Consider the following 16,968-nt stretch of genomic DNA (forward strand, 5'->3'; position numbering starts at 1 on the left):
TGAGACCATGAAGACTTCCAATTAAGATTTTGGTCATTTGGATTTAAAGTGCTGTAGCCTAACAGTAGGGAACCGAATGTGGCATTGTGATGTGCACCTTATGCTTCATCTACCTGCCTGCTGTCAAATATCATAAAACATCTTTGTGTCTCTTTCCTTCTGAGCTTTTTTTTTTTGGCGTTTGCTGTAGAAACTGCATGTTTTTAAGCCACCCAGATAAGAGGCACCTGCTGTGTTTGCTCAGTGCTTGACAAAACAGATCTTCCAGTTCACCTGCTTTCCCTTACTGCTACTGTATTGCAGCAACTAGATGCAGACTCCATACAGATAAGAGGATGGACACTGCTCATTGCTGTAATCCTTTGCTGTTCACCACATCAGACAGTGCTAATAATAAGGGTGTAGCTTCCATAGAGCCCCCCTCCTCTTCTTAGTAAATCTTTTCCCAGGGGTTAAAAGTACTATGGTAATCACCACAAAGGGTAGCAAAAGCAGCCAAGTATGAAAGTAGCATGAAGGGAAAAAACAAAACAAAGCAACAACAATAACAACAACAAAATTGAACAGAAGTACAACAGTAAGTTGTAAAGGAAACCATTTCCCAGCAAAATATCTTTCAGACAATAACAGTATTTAATAAATCTGAAATCACAGAATCAGGGTAAAGTCATTATTGAGAATACAGAAAAGTGTTTCTGAGATGCCCAGACTGAAATATGCTTCAGATAAAACCAAAATAGAGGAATAAACAAGCAGGCATGTGGGGCTGATGGGAAGGTCAGGGTCTGAAGGTTTACCACCACAGTACTGGTTATAATAACAGCAGAGGCTTCACTCATACAGCTGTCTGTAAAAACAATTTCACCTTCTTGTTGTGTGAGGCTGAAAACACACCCAAGAACCAACAAAAGTAATTAGCTAAAAAACCAATTCCAAGCCCAAAGCAGGTTAGAAGGAAAAATACTTCAAATTTCCCTACAGGTTACACATGCAAACAGTAAACTTTTGATGTGGCTATGTCATTTTCAAATCGATTATATAAACTCAAAATGCTCAGAAATCTACAAAACCCATTTCTGCAGCACATAATAACAAAGATTTTCTTTATCTGTTCTCAGAACCAGATCCATGTACTACTTATGAGAAAGGTTCTGCCATGCTAGCAGGTTTAAGACATAATTTTTCAGTGAAAACAAGCAAAGTCTTACATACCAACTGTGATGTCAATGTTGGAATCTCTAGTGAGATATTCAAGTACAGGGCCAGAAACATAGCCAGATCCGAGCAATAAAACCCTCTTCTTATTAGCCATCTTCAGTGACTGAGTGTATTCCCTAGGAGGTGTTACAGGCAAGATTAAAAACCACACAGAAGGAAACTGTAAGCTGCTAAAGCTAAAAGAGTAGGTATGTTTTAGTAAGTCTACAAACCAAGAGCTCTATTCAGACTAAGAGTCAAGTTCCTGACTATTTAACACAAGACTGCCTAGTGCTGCTTCCATTCTTCTGCTGCATAACTTCTAGCTTCTCTCCTCTAATATAAACACAATCAAATCCATCAACATCTCCACTGCTCCTCCAATTCCTACTTGCTGTTCAACAAATCTTTCCTCAGTTGTCACTATGCTTTTCCCCATAGCCAAATCACAGTAACCTGATCACTTGAGGACCAGCAAGCTGTCTATTTCATGGTGGGCTGTCAGAAAGGGGTTCCAGGCTCTGCCTTGCTCCCTTTACACTATGGGTAACTGTTAAAGTACACAAAACCATGCTGGTGGAAGTGTAATTTAGGTAAGTTATACTAGGTTCATACTAGTCCATCATTCGAACATCAGTCAGTAAAAATCAAATAAATGTTAATGGCCAATTAAGAAATTCTGTTTGCAGACCAGAACTCAGATTTTAAAACCATTACAGAGTGTTTCAACAAGCTTCTACTACTCTCATAAATTAAAGAAGTAGCTCTCCTGTTGACTTTCAATATAAAATGTATTCACATCAGATTTTGTATTTCTTTTTGCCAACCAGAATAACATAGTTCAGCAGTTGTTTAAATATGTTCTTATAAATGTATAAATTTTAGTACGAAACCACACTTTGGTTGTTTATTTTTCCTTTTAGCTTAAATTTGCATTAAATTGTAAAATTAGGATTGTAAAACTGTTCATCTAAATTATCATCACTATGCAGATAAAAATTATTTAGCAAAGAAAAAAAATTTCTTAAAGCACTTTATTGTTGAAGAAAAGGAAGCTGTTCATTGGCCCTGTTGTTTAATCTAATTAATAGAGATTGAGGTTTGGGTTTTCTTATCCCATATCCTGAAAACAAATTTCAATAAATAGGCAGGACAATAGCAAGTTCCTCAATTTCCCCTTCGTCTACTGAGTTTACGCAGGCATACACTGCACTGTGGATTATGCCTCGGAAGGAATACTGACCTCTAGCTGACAAACTCATGTCCACGTTGCTTAAAGCTATAGTCCTTAGAAGAGGACTAAAGGTATGTCTACTAAATAACATTTAGTTCAGACCTTTCTGGGGCTTGACATGGCATCCATAAGTCAATTTTTGGTCGTGTTTTTTCAGTTCAAAAATGGTCATACTAATGAAAGATGGTGTTGCAGTCTTCCAGAGCAATACCTAATAGTGTGACGAGAGCAGTATTGCATGACCTAAAGCATGGCATGAAGTACCTGAGCACATCTGCAGGAACAAGGCCTCAAACAACAGAGTTGAAAGACTACCCTGAGTGAAGAGAATTAAATCAATACCAGATACATCTATATCATCTGTCTGAAGCACATTCCAGCCTACTGTGTCTGAATATTTGTAAATCTTAAATTTCTCTCAAAAATTCCAGATGTTCCATACTCCCTTCCTGCACTTTCAGGCTTAATTAAATTTCTTTTAAAAGTCATTCATTTCAATTCACTAAATCTGAATGGGATGTACCAATGTATCACCTCTCTATCTAACTTATTACTATAGATTACTGTACATTTTGACTTTCATACGAGTTTTACAGATTTTATTTTCTTTAAAAAGCTAAATCATTATTTAATCCACTCACAGAAAGCCTTCTAAACCCATCATATCCTTTCATATGACAAACCCAAGGACCTTCCTCCTCCCACTATCAATTCTGATAGAACTTCTTCTTCCATAGCTTCACCCTCATGGGCAAGGGAAGAGAAAGAATTCTTCTCCGCCCTCTACTTATAGGGAGGAGCAGTGGTATGCAGGAGCTTGGAGCAACAGTGACAATGAAAAGGAGCTTTCCTATATGAAAGCAAGCTGGATTTTGCAATCAAACTTATTATATTTATTAAAAACTTTTCCAGTGTCTAGAACGAGGTCACACTTTGATCAAATACAGCATGTCTGCCCTAGGACAGGTACAAACATGAGCTGCCAAATGACCCATCAAGAGTGCGAACAGAATCTAGACAGTCCCAGAAAATAACATTTCATATTATGCCTATTCTCTACACACGAGCTTAAATAATTCAATTATTCTAATCCATGAACAAATAACAGTAATACTTAGAGGTCTGCATTGTTAATGGGATATGCCATTGCAGCTATGAATGAGGAACCAGTAGCAGGTATGAAGCAAGTAAAGGTGAAAAGGAAGAGGTAAGTTCAGTAAATCAAATTGCTCCTACATTGTAATGTCATGTCAGACAGTTCAGCTCATACAGTCTGGCTACCCTATGTCTGAAATGTTCATGTTCTTCCAAAAGGTATAAGCAGTTAGTCTAAACAGAGCCCTCAGAAACTAAACTAGACACAGCATAATACTTTGTTAGAGTAGTAACACAAGCCACACAATTCCTATGGGCTCTAAACAAGAGCCTATCTCTAGCTAAACCATCACACCTTAAGCAGTCAAATTCCTGCTTTCATTTGCATTATCTCTAAAGTTCACAGGGTAAAGGAGGGTATTGTTAGCAGTCTTGCTTTTCTGACAGCTAAGTGAGAAACACCAATGAACAACTGAACATCACATGCAACACACAGGTCTGCAGAGATATCAAAAATCTACCCAGAAAAAACACTTGGGAATGAAGTCTCCGGATTCTCGGGGTAGTTCACGTCAGACCATGCAAGCGATTATGGAGAAAGCAAAAAAAAAAACCAAAAAACGATCACTGTGCTGCGTGAGGAATAAGAAAATTTGTTACTGAGACAGCCTCTTGATGCAGTCTACTGAACAGCACACAACAAAAAAAACAAAAACCACTGTGAGCTGAAGTCTTTGAGAGGCAAACAGCATATTACTTTGGGTGGAACTTGCACCTATAGTTCATCATGCACAAGTTCATAACCAGAACTCCCGAAGTTCCCAATCGAAACTGGAGAAATTTGACATGCACAAGTCACTACACTGTGCTTTTAGTGCACAGTGCACTCAGTGCTTGCGGTCAGACCAGTTTCAACTTTTATCTTACGTACAGTGCAGCTGGCATTGACCATGAGCATGAAGCCAGAGGTAACCACTTACTGTCAATTTTCATAAGTAAACTATAGGTGCTTGTTAATAATAGGGAGCAAGGGGAAGGGAAAGGATATCCAGATTATTTATATTTTTGTTAGCTTAATCTACTTAATGCTACTTCTTTCATGTTACCACTGGAAAATAACTACTGAGAGAGGGTGTGGATGAAGTGGTAGCTAAAGTTGTAGCTACAGGAATATAATGAAAATCTGAGAGTCTCACAAAGGCTCCTAAATACATCCAGTCACAGAACAATGCTATACAACACAGCACTTAAGCCATACTAGAGGAAACTGGATTCAAGGTATATTAGAGAGCTCTTTCCCCTCAGCTATTCCTTTCAAAGGACTGTATGTTATATCCATTTTAAAAGGGCAAAGAGTAACAGAATAACACTGGCATGTGGCTGTTTTCTGCCTCTGGTAAAACAGCCCTCATAATGTAAGAAAGAGAAATATAACCGCCTTCTCAACTTCAGTACAAGTTACTAGCAACACATTAATGATTTTGGCAATGTGCATGAAGAAAGGAATAAATCATCAAGCTAGGAGACATCTAGACACAGTGCAATATAACAGTTTTCCACCAAAACACATGAGTAAATAAATGCATAAGGGAAAATAGAGTGCAGACAAGTGGGGTTTTTTTTTAAATCCTGAACTGAATAAACTTTAAAAAGCTATACATTACCTGCTCTCCCTCAATTTCTGGATATATTCATACTTAGCTGTCAGTGAGCCATTGGATGCAATTACTGCCTAGAAATACATGAAACAAATTTTGAGGCTTTTTTGTACCTGTACATTTTAAAGCAGAGGAAAAGAAGTGAAGTGCCAAATTGCAAAACTTACATCTCGAACAACAGGTGAGTAATTCTGTTTTTCAAGAGGTTCTGAGCCTTCCGATAACAGCTATAGAGATAAATTATTTCAAATCAGGTCATTTTATTTCCCATAATTTTTTTCAGAGTAAAACATCAAGATTTTAAGCAACATTTAAATGCATGCAACAATAACAATATCTTGTAGATCTGAAATTCTCCTGGCCCTGATCAGTGTCATTTGACTTTTATACAAATACAGGAGTTCAAACAGCAGTCTGACTGTGAGTGACTGTTGAGTGCCCCAAGAAAATCAGATTTAGACCTCTACTGCAGGGTCAAGGAGCAGTGAACTACCTGCCAGAGCCTGTTTCCTGCTTACAGAAAGTGTTCTTGACAAATCCCTAAGACACACAGGTCACTAATGTCTCATTCATGTAGAAAACTTTTTTTTCTTTTTTTGATGTACAAAGTCAGTTATGTTCTACAGCAGATTCCTTTTAAATGTATACAGGAGACCAGAAAAGCAACAACCAAGCAGACCAAAGTCCGAGTCTTTTACCTTCTTGTTGGACACATAAGACCTTACCATCTCTTCAATATATGGGAAAAGCATATCTCCAAAGTACTCTGTTGCCTCTATAGGAAGCTGTGCTGGGAGATTGTCAATGGAACACATCAGAATCCCAGAGCCTTCAACACTGAAAGAGAGAACACAGCTCTTCTACACTACTTCTCCTTGGTACCTGAAAGGTACCACCTTTTGTGTTTTAAACATGTGATTTTTCAATACAATGTTTCACTGTACCAATTACAGAGGAAGGAAATAGAAACGAAAGGCTCTCCCACCTGTCATGAATAATATGCTGGTCAGCATCATACATACAAAATGGACTGTCAATTGTTGTACACTCCGTCATAAATTCTATCGATCCTCCGGTGTCTGCTGAAATGTCACATATTGCCAGAAGTCTAAAGCAATTAAACAAAAAAGACAAAGGAATAAAGCATTATCCAAGTTACTAAGAAACATAGGTATAAAAGATCACAAGCAGACAGGAAATAAAGAAATGTGAGAAGATCTATCAGACTTGTAGTTGCATTCATCTTAGCCAATTTAGAAGTCAACACAACACAAACAATGGCATCCAGAAATATAATGGAAATCTGGCCCTACTGTAGTCATAAGATTTCCATTCACATCAACAGGATCCATATTTCATATGTAACTTCTCAAGGACCAGGAGAATCCACTCATCCATCATTTTTTCTCTGTATTCCATGTGCTGCCAATACCTCTTATTCATTATCCATCTACCAATTCCCCCAAGCTGTCCCTTGACAGTCCTGCACTAGAATAGCTTCATCTTCATAAAGGTAAATGTAGAGAAGTGGCTGCCTCCTTTCAGTTCAGATAGCTGGTGCAGATGGAGCATTCATTAACCTAACTCACAACCTCTGGCTCCGCTCATGGTTAACACTTAAATTCTTTATTTGTCATGAGAGAGAAAGAAATGTGTCAAAAGCAAGCAGAGAAGAGACAAAGACTGCCTACCTCACCAGGATACATTGCCATATCCTCTCCAAAACCATCCCCAGGCTAGTCTCCCAAAGAACTATTACACAGGACTTTTAGAGAAAGGATAGCTCCCACCCACACTGAAGGGAGACTAACCCTGGATTTGCACCCCACACTCCATCCTTAAAGCTATTCAGGGTTGTGAAGCATTTCCACTACCTGCTGCAGAAATCAGAGGTGTTAAGGAACAGTTATTGTACTTGTACAAGTCAAATGACAGAGTAGGAAGAACTTAATCAACAAACTCCCCTCAGGCATAAACACTTCTAGCAATAATGGTACAGTAGATACATTTTCCAGATGTCACACTGTTTGTACTGGATTCTGCACAAGGATCATTGCAGAACTATCTTTGCAGAAAGATAGCCAATACCTGTCAATCATTTGTACTATGATATTTTCAAAACCTCCAAACTGAAAACAAGACTGCAAAGCACAGAAGAACAAAAGCAGCACGAATGGGGCACTGTGCAACATGCAAGAGGAACAATGTAAGAAAGAGAACATTTGGTAGATACTGTGGTGAAACTGACCAACATTCCGACTTAATCATGGTGCTGCAGAATTGTTACAAGTGAACTGAGGTGTCTTACCTGTGTGGTAACTCAGGACAGCCGTCCCTTGCGCCAGTAGAAGATCTAACTGGCACCAGCAGGTTCTGAGCATCCTGTCGACTTAACAAGCGAGGAGTATGTTGTTCCCAGTATATGCCATTAATTAAACAAGTTGTGTAGGGTGCAATCTGCAAAGAAAGTTACAGATGCCTGATGTTCCCATACAGTATTTTAAGAAGCTGAAAGCACCTCATCTAGTGTTTTAAATGAATGTTCCCTCAATCAATTGATATGCAAAGATGTAGTAACTATCAACACTGTGGAAAACCTTTCATAAAAGAACAGAAGAGATGCTCACATCAGTGTTAAATCGAGAAGTGTAAAGTTCTGGATGTTTATCATAGTCTACTGGATCATACAGCCCATCACGTTTCCTCACAAGATGGTGGTGACGACTTAACACTGTCCCATAGACCTTTCTGAGGTCTGAGGTTAAAAAAAATAAAATAAAATTAGCTGCTATACTTGGACAAAAAGGGTTCAGTATTTTCAATCACTTTATTGTTACAGCATACCTCCAGATCTGGAAACTTCCTTTAACTCATGTGGTTCCACGAACTCACATGGGAGAGCATTGAACATTTCTTGAGCACCCTGCAAACCATGAGGCAAGATTCAGAATGAGCAGAGACTACTCTGTGAAAACAAATATAAAAATGCCACACACAACTTGATAGTCCTGCCAGAGAACATCTTCAGAGATGTACAAACTGTTTCACACATAACCCCACTTATACAAAACAAAGCTGCCTGGGCTCTATGTACAAGGAATTTACATCATTTTCCATTACTGCAGTACGCCTGACCCACAATCCAATGCCTTGTTTGTATTTCCAATGGCAGAGCTGGGACGCCTCAACTCAGCCAAAGTAGACGGGTTTGCTGCCACTCTGAGGAGCAGTTTCTCTTTAGGGAAGACCCCTGAAGCCACTCCTCACCAACCAGGCTGTTATAAAGGCAAAAAACTTCCAGATGACTTTCCCAACAAGCTGTGATCATAGAACACAAGCCTTTCAGACACACCATCCTTTTACAGAGACAGGGATTTCACTTTATAGCTGAAGCCCAGTTAACTGAACTTTGTTGCCCAAACCAGGGGTAAGCCTTTTCCCTATGTCGTGGAAAATAGCTCCAAAGTCCAGCACTTGTAGGCCAAGTCAATGCTACAAAAAAACAGATATAAAAACTCAGCAAGTATTAGAAAAAATAATTCTTACCCCTTTATTTTAATGGGGTGATTCAACATACCTTGTGAACTCAGAGTCAACAGAGGAGAGGAAGACAAAAATCATGCAGGTGGGAAAGGAGAGAGGAGCAGTAAGACTTAACTCATTTTTCATGATAAGAAGTTAGCACGGTCAGCCTTGTCAGGCATGACCTCATCTTGAAGGCATTAGTTTAGGATACTTAAAAATTCTTACTGGCAAAGGGAAACCTGACTTCCAAGCAAACAATGAACCCATCAACCCATTTAACGCGGTATGTATCAAATGCCAAGAAGTTCTATTCAAAATAATATAGCATTTCATCTTTAATACAGAATTCTTACCTTAGAAACATTACCAGTGCCTGTAAACACAAATGTTAAGGGTCCAACTGACTTTGGCATCAATCCCAGTGAAATTTCATACCCAGCATCCCGTACTGCCTGCACAGCCTGACTGCTATTCCTGTAGTTATGTGCCATCCCAATGTGCTGAAATCAAAGGCACAGAACCATCAAGACATTTTCCATATTCAAATACAGGTAGTTAGCAGATATCTGAATGTCATTTTGCTAAAGAAAAATGCATACACATATACTCTTACCATGAAGGGAGTGTGATGTCCCAGGGCTAAAAATCGTAATCCCAATCCATGTAGAATGTTGATCATTCCTATTGTTAAAAAAACAAAGAAAAATCAGACCATCAGAGTTAATTATGAATATGCACAGTTAGAAACTGCAGGGACTGACTGAAGTCTAAAATCATCCTGGATATTTTTGCTCATGTTTTAATATTAATACTTTACTTCTAAAAAAATTCTACATAACACCAGGGAAGAAGAAATTCAGTAGCAGGCCATGACCTTAAACCTGTTCTTGGCCCACGTTATGCATTCCAGTACTATTTAATACTCAGATATCCTTTTATGAGGTGCATCCACATCACCAGATTCCAAAGGAGGAGATAATAAAGAGACTCTCCTGAAGAAACAGAGTTGAAGTTAAGTAGAAAGGAATGAGAACCATGCCTCACAAAAATCAGTGTCAATGGTTAACAGAGTAACAAACAGATGCTCAAACTCGCCGGACTGACAGCAGCCATTTCTTTCAAAAGCCTATTCAGTTGATCTCTTGATATTTAGTCTGCCTCAGATTAGTTGAATAGACAAATGTGACTTCAAGACAACATAGAATAGTAATTTGACAGGAATCCACAGGACTATTTGACGTGTAGTCTCATCAAAAGTAGGGTGCACAAAACAGGATGGAAAAAAGTTCTTAAAAGCAAGAGTTAAAAATGCAGTTAAAAATGCATTGCAAGCCTCAACTTTCAGGAAATGTAGACAACCAGAAGTATTACAAGAAGTTATTTGTTGCAAGCCTGCCTTTACTTTATGCACTATACCTGCTACACCAGCCCACTTTCCAAAGGCCACAACTCGCATTCCTTTATGATCAACCATTTTTTCATAGTCAAACAGTCGAATTTCCTGAAAATACATAGCAAACTGAGTATTAAAATTTTCAGTGAATGCAGTCAGTGGCACGTTGCTCTCCTAGGAACTACCTTTTCATAGGCCCTTGTCATCCTTTGTGATAGTGGCTGATGGGTATATATGAGAAACGCAAATAATTCATAACAAGTATGAAAAAAAAAAAAAAAAAGGGTTGCCTTGAATTCTTGTTTTAAAGAGCCTCTGCACTGCCCGTGCTCTCCTGTCACAGAGCTCCCCAACGGGCCACCTCAGCTGCTGCAGACCCATTCACATCCTCTGCCAAGGGGCTGCTCATTTCTCAGTGAACTGGCCATCTCCCTCTGTAACGACCAGCTCACACTCCAGCTTAATAACATTCCACAAGCCTCCGTGCTCACACAGCTTGAACCTCTCTTGAGCACACACACCATGCTCTCAACTCAGACCCTCTGAGCAAGAAATACTGAGCTCCAGGAAAGGATGCTGAAAACAGTCCTCATTAGCTACCTACAAATATGCATGCTGAAAGTAACCACACTAGGCAGAAAGCTTTCAATGACACTTCAGCATTAAACTCTATTTCCACCCCATGCTAACAGCCAATAGTCTTCACTATGACACAATTTACCTGTCTCAGAATCTCATCCAAAAGGGACATGTTTGCCTCTTGGGCTTTAATAGTGTGAGAGAAGAAGGCATAGTTCTTTTTAGGGATTAATTTGTCCTCTGGAGGTTTCTTCACACCTATTATCAGAGAAGCCTCGGAAATATCTTCTTGAATAATGCCACCCGCTTTGACGTAATCCTATGGAAGAGAAAAAGCAAAGTAAGTTTTTCTGGTTTTTTTCATATTCAGATCTCAGCACATAAGCAACGAGAACAGAGAACAAACAGATAATTCTACAAAGCAGAAGCAAGTTACTGAATGTGATACGTTCATAAACCTCTTTATCAAAAGGGGTATCAAATAGCAAACAATTTCCATGCTAATATCCTATTATACAAGACAAAAACATAATTATGTGTTAGTAAAATCCTTCATCTTAAATTCACAGACTATAAAAAGGATATTTTACTACATTTAAAGTATCTTATAGAATTATAATAATGAACAGTGACTTGTGTTGAAATACTTGGAAATAACTTTATAGAAATCTGACAAATTCATCTGAAGACTGATTACATGTGATTTTATAAAATTGTATATGATGAAGTCCAAGCTGAAGAGCAACTTCTAAAAGAATGCTTTGCCATATCAAAATATATTTTTGTACTCCCTTATCTCAACAACTTATTAAAAATCCAGCATTCAGTATCATAGTTGTGTACCTAATGTGATCTGTGCTTTGGCAAAAAACAGCACTGTGACTTAATTAAAAGGTGATATGTGCAAGTGATCACTAATTCCCTACTTATGTTTCAATTTTTATCTGTTGGCTCAGATACCTCACAGCAGAATATTACTGCTGCTACACAAACTGTAAAAGCTCTCAGCCCTGAAGCTCACAGCATTAAAGAAAAAAACCCTCTCTCCTCATTTTACACAAGGAAAGGGATTGAAGCAGGAATGGGATTCACCAGATTCATCCTTCCTCTTTTTTTTTTTAAATATGCTCCATACAAACAGAAGCCAAAAACACCTATGTTAAATGAATTCCCATGTTTCTACTTTAAGACCACCTAGAACTTCTTCAGAGACAGATGAAAGGGCAAGAAATCAAACACAACTCCAAAAACTGACCAGTGTGCCAACATTTCATTAAAAGGCTAAACAAACTTCTCCTTTTTCCCTTCACAAGGACTCCTCATTTAACAACAAAATTAACAGTTTTTTCTCATGTATATCCCTTGAATATTATTTTTCCTGTGCTACGGTTAATAACTGAAGTGTGGCTTTGCTTATTGGGATGGGACCTAACTTTAATGGGACCTTACCTTTTCATGGATGGCTCTCCGGTTTGACGGTTGCACCAAGACCTTGTATCCCATCTGTGTCAATTCCTTAACATGTTTTGGTGCTAGAGGTGCTCTTCTTTCCCACGCATTAACATCTTCTCTCCTGATTGCCAGCACAGACTCACGATGATGCCAACACTTAGCATGACGGAATGCACACCTACCATTTGTGTGACTAAAGGCTCGGAGCATGGTGAAGCCTGATGGCAGCAAAGACAAAGTAATAAAATAATACATGTACAGGTAGGCTTCAGACATTGTTTGTGCAAATGTTCTGGTCTCCTTTAACATCTGCTGTAAAACACAAGCCAGATACTTTATACTCTAGTTACACCCTACTTTTGTGAGACATGAATTAACTTCCAGTGTACTTTGTTGCATCTCAGTTTGGTGGGCTGTTGTTACAGAAATAAATTGTTTGTACTACTGTAAAGGAAGGTTTTTAACATGTTCAGCGTACCAAATTTTTAGCTACATGGCTTCAAAAGAATACTGGAAAATTAAAGACACCAATTAAATTCATTTACCAGCATAAAGACCAAGCATTTATCAAAGCTTGCATCAAGAACAGTAAGAAGTAGTAAACACACAGAAATGAAGTAGAATGCAGGCTACAGTCCAAGCAGTTGATTAAAAGAGAAAGCCCAGTATGGAAGACCAATGCTACATATTTTTATACAACTAATTCTTACACAAGCCAAAAACGGAGGATAAGGACAAGACCTTAACTACTGCTTAGCAGCCAGCATGTGTGTGGCCAGGAGTGACAGGTTTTCTTCCTAATCAAAATTCTATGCAAAGTGATAAAACATCATTAGGACAGATTCTCACTGCAGAGGATTATCCCTTTATTTTCTCTCTCCTCCTCTTCACTCCCAGTGAAGCATATATGCCACTGCTTAGCTCTGCTGGGAATTGGCAAGGGCTCTGCACAGGTCCAGCACCAAATACTTAGGAGCCTAAGGACTTCAGATATTTATGCGATTAAAAGATGTGGATCTCAAAGATAGAGGCTTCAAAGAGGTGAACTTTGTTTCCAAAGCAATTTTAAGTGATAATTACATGAATCTCTATCTGAATCACTTGGAACATCCTGTTGGTGCTCATGCTACAATCCTGTAAAAGTTCTATATGCCTAAAGCCGTAAGAGGTCCTATTTAATTCCAGTCTTGCTTAAACAGAAAAACTAGCACACAAAAGAAGGCATGAACAGAAGCACAAAGTCCTCTATGTTAACTCTGTGTGGTCTTCCTATAATCGCTAGATTTGTCCACCAGCAGAAGTTACTGTACGGAAGTTGGAGTAGTTTTATGACACTCCAGCATGCTAAGAGGATCCTCAGAGAGCATGTCCGTACCCCACAAAAACAGAGGAAGTCTTGTCACACAATGTCACTATCACTGCACACTAAAACACAACGATGAGAGCAATTCGCACCAACGCGCTGTACCTCACACCCAAGCCTGCAGCGAAGCAAACTTCCCTCACACAGAGGAGTCCTACAAGAAGAAAAATGCCACTTTCAAGAGGCAGTGAGCTGCCTCGCACTTGGAGCACGTGAGGGGGAATGAGGGCAGTAAGCAAACACCCCCCTGTGACCTCTGGCAGGCCAGAAGTTCATACGCACGCCTCCCTGTGTGCGCTCCGGCTTAGCCACGGGGATACTGATATCCTGTTGTAAAAGTGAAAGTAACTTTCGAATTCAAAGCCCGCAGGCCTGGTGAACCCTTTCTGGCCTCCTCAGCGCGCCGGCTGACCGAGGCAGCCGGAGGGCACCGGTTCCTCATCACCCACCCTGCGGGGGCTGTTGAGTTCCGCCGAGGCTAAAAGAGCTCCGAGCAATAGAGCGACGGCAACAAAGATAACAGCAATGCATCTGATTACAGCACACCGTTTGCATGTGACCCCGTTTCTAGAGGGCGGTGAATACACCCCCCACGAGCACCTCGTGCCTCCCGCCCGCTAGTCGAGACCCAGCCAAACCACCGCGCCCGGCGCTGCCAGCGCGCTTCGCCCGCCTGAACCCGCGGCTGTGGGTCCCACAGGGCCCCTCCAGCCTCCCGCCAGGAGAGGCGACGCGCAGAAGAAGACCCCCCCCCGTTAGGAGAGGCGGGGAGGCGCGGGGAGCGGGCGGCAGAGCCGCGGCCGAGCGAGCGAGCGAGCGAGCGACCGCCCTGCCGGCAGCGCTGCCCGCGCCGGCTGCCACGGGGAGCGCCCCGCCGGCTGCGGGGCCCGCCGGGGGCAGCGCCGTACCTACCTCCGGGCGAGCGGGGCGGCGGAGCAGCCTCGGGCCGGCTCCCCCCCTGAGGCCGACGGCCAGCGAACCGCCGCCGCCCAGCGCGGCAGCCAACCCCGAGCCGCCCTCCGGATACACCCTCCGCCGCCCGCCAATGGGAAACGGCGCTGGCCGTCACGTCACAGCGGACGCCGGCACGCCCCCCCCCCCCTCGACGCCCCCGGTTCCCGGCAGGGCCAGCGCCCCCCCCCCCCCCGCCCCCGCGCCCCTTCCCGGCAGCCGAGCCCAGCCCGCCCGCGGCCCGGAGCGGGGGGCGCCGCGGCCCGCGGGGGTCCCAGCGCTGCGGGAGGCCCTGCAGGAGCCCCGCACCGGCACAGCGGTCCCCCCAGCGTCACCGGGACCTGTCCCATCCCGTCCCGCCCCGTCCCCCCTCCACGCCGTGCCCGGGGCGAGCGAGCACAGGCCGCACCTGACCCGTCGCAGCGCGGTCCTTGAATTTATGATGGGCCTCAACTGCTAAACTGGCTTATCAGCAATAATAATGGGGTGTGGTAGCTGTAAGTCGTGAAAATCGCGAGGTGTAAGAAATCAAAGCAAAACCAGAGTGGTGCACAGGGTTTGTGGGGTGAAGAAGAGCTTCCCTGCCAAAGGCAGGCTGCACGCTGTGGGGAGGACACCTCGGCGAGTCTCCAAGGGCGAGATGTGGTTGCTGCTACCGCTCCCTGTTAGCAGATGTGAGGACCGAGTGTGAGAACACGAGGCATCCTGACTGCACGCGGCAGAAGCCAGAAGGACTGAAGGGTCTGAGGAGAATTTACCCACATACCACTTTGCCACTGCGAGACCTCACTGTGATGAGGGGGAAGTTGGAGTCGTGGCGCTGCCTGCTCCAACTCTACTAGTCACTACCACCTGTCCATTTCTTCACAGAGAGAGTTAAATTTTGACAGTACTGCCCCTACATGGCTTTAGAGGTACCTCTTCATAGATTACTTTCTTACACTTCTCTTACTTTTCTTTAAAACATGCTGTTTTTTTCATTATATGACCCTGAACTTTTCCCTCTCCTGCTTCTGGAGTCAGTGTTCAACTGACAACAATAGTCTTCAGTTCCCTGGTATTTTCCAGTATCTCACCAGTATTCTCCTATCTCCAAGTATTTTCCTATGTCACCAGGGCAGGACAGGAGAGCTGGGAAACAGCATCAAGGCTTGACCTGCACTTCAGGTTTGCTACTGTAATACAAATTATACAGGGAGGTGAGCATTAGGGAAAGAGACCATGGATCAGCAGACATTTGGGGGATGAAAGGAGGTAGGGACTTGGGGGGGAATATCTAGGTTATATTGTTTCAGAGGCTGGGAGGTGAACATTAGGAAGTGAGATCTGGGATGGATCAGCAGAGATTCTGAGGGTTTAAGGCCTCAGCAGAATGGGCAGAATCAGTGGGGTTTAGAGATACTGTATGAGTACAAAGTCTTTCTCTCCACTCACTAACTCCCAGTCTTCCCTGCCTGACCTCAGTGTCCAGGACCTTCTACAATCTGCCTCACACCTTCCTGCAGGTTCTACAATCTCCCTTCCCTTTCTTACCCCCTACCCTTTTCCTCCCCTTTCCAGAAAGTTACCTTCTCCAACTAACTCTTGGACCCTTCTTTTCCGCATCTCTATGAGCTATAAGGTCTACAGCACACCCAGTCCTGCAGAACCTCCTGTCCATCTTTCTCCTCTTCTTGGGAAGACATCCATTGCATTAATTAGGGGCTGGGTCCATAGGTGGGAAGAAGTGGCAGAGGAGAGCTGGTTAGGAGGACTTGAAGACCACTGGATTTAGGAATCCTTTTGCCATGACAACAAGGGCAGTAACTGTTCTTGGTTTCCAACTAAATAGAAGTACATTTAAAAGCTATAATAACAACAACAACGGCAAAAAAAAAAAAGACTGTCTAGATCAGAAGACAGGTTGTTAAGATACAGTCTGTGAACATAGCATGGATTGCAAATTGCCCTCTTGCTTGGGGTCAGAGGATGAAACCATACTTCTCAGCCACCCTACGGAGATCAGCTTGGGCAAGAAGATAAGGCTCCAAAACCAGCTCCTACATATAACATTATTTAAATGTATGAATAAGTTTCATCTGAATATTGAGGACCCAGAAGGATTGGGATAGATTTGCCTGTCAAGCAGAAAAAGACATAAAGAGTCTTATGTTCCCTTTGGCCCCAAGAAACAGTAAGACACAATGAGCTTTTTGCTTGGTCCCAAAGACTTTAGGAAATACTGCTATTGCACAAGGGCATTGTGTATACGCCCCCATATTTCTAATTTCCACTTTGTGGGCTTATTAAAGCACATACAGTTCTCTAAGTTATAGGTGTAGAGTATAAATATCTCCATGCTCTTTAGAAATTGTATCTTTTTTTCTGTTTTATTGATAAAATTTTCTTAAACTGCTTCATTGGAGGCAAATCCAGTTGAACTGCAGAAAGTATAAACTAAATAGAAAACTATAATTATGCCATTCTTCAGTTCTTGCACTCAGTGATTCTAAACTACTCATAAGAACTGATTTTTCAGAGG

General features: G+C 41.8%; 1 protein-coding gene across 4 annotated transcripts in view; it reads right to left on the reverse strand.

Annotated features, from left to right (window-relative positions):
* AASS (aminoadipate-semialdehyde synthase) overlaps positions 1 to 14,499 on the reverse strand; it is a 30,686-nt gene extending 16,187 nt beyond the window's left edge. The window contains exons 1-14 of one of the 4 annotated variants that reach the window (XM_033011494.2): positions 14,409 to 14,499; positions 12,131 to 12,351; positions 10,824 to 11,000; positions 10,126 to 10,210; positions 9,323 to 9,390; positions 9,063 to 9,209; positions 8,029 to 8,107; positions 7,812 to 7,939; positions 7,493 to 7,641; positions 6,170 to 6,292; positions 5,910 to 6,021; positions 5,352 to 5,411; positions 5,191 to 5,258; positions 1,213 to 1,334 (exon numbers count right to left, since the gene is read on the reverse strand). In XM_033011494.2, the coding sequence (XP_032867385.1) occupies positions 1,213 to 1,334; positions 5,191 to 5,258; positions 5,352 to 5,411; positions 5,910 to 6,021; positions 6,170 to 6,292; positions 7,493 to 7,641; positions 7,812 to 7,939; positions 8,029 to 8,107; positions 9,063 to 9,209; positions 9,323 to 9,390; positions 10,126 to 10,210; positions 10,824 to 11,000; positions 12,131 to 12,343 (1,531 nt within the window). In that variant the 5' untranslated portion in view covers positions 12,344 to 12,351; positions 14,409 to 14,499. Of the gene's footprint in view, positions 1 to 1,212; positions 1,335 to 5,190; positions 5,259 to 5,351; positions 5,412 to 5,909; positions 6,022 to 6,169; positions 6,293 to 7,492; positions 7,642 to 7,811; positions 7,940 to 8,028; positions 8,108 to 9,062; positions 9,210 to 9,322; positions 9,391 to 10,125; positions 10,211 to 10,823; positions 11,001 to 12,130; positions 13,109 to 13,588; positions 13,604 to 14,408 lie in introns of those variants that run through there. The other 3 variants (XM_042793016.1, XM_033011493.2, XM_033011495.2) reach the window with 3 other exon arrangements.
* Between the last annotated feature and the right edge of the window lie 2,469 nt (positions 14,500 to 16,968).

The sequence above is a fragment of the Tyto alba genome, unplaced genomic scaffold, assembly GCF_018691265.1.
Source record: "Tyto alba isolate M040663 unplaced genomic scaffold, T.alba_DEE_v4.0 Super-Scaffold_2, whole genome shotgun sequence".
Lineage (NCBI taxonomy): Eukaryota > Metazoa > Chordata > Aves > Strigiformes > Tytonidae > Tyto > Tyto alba.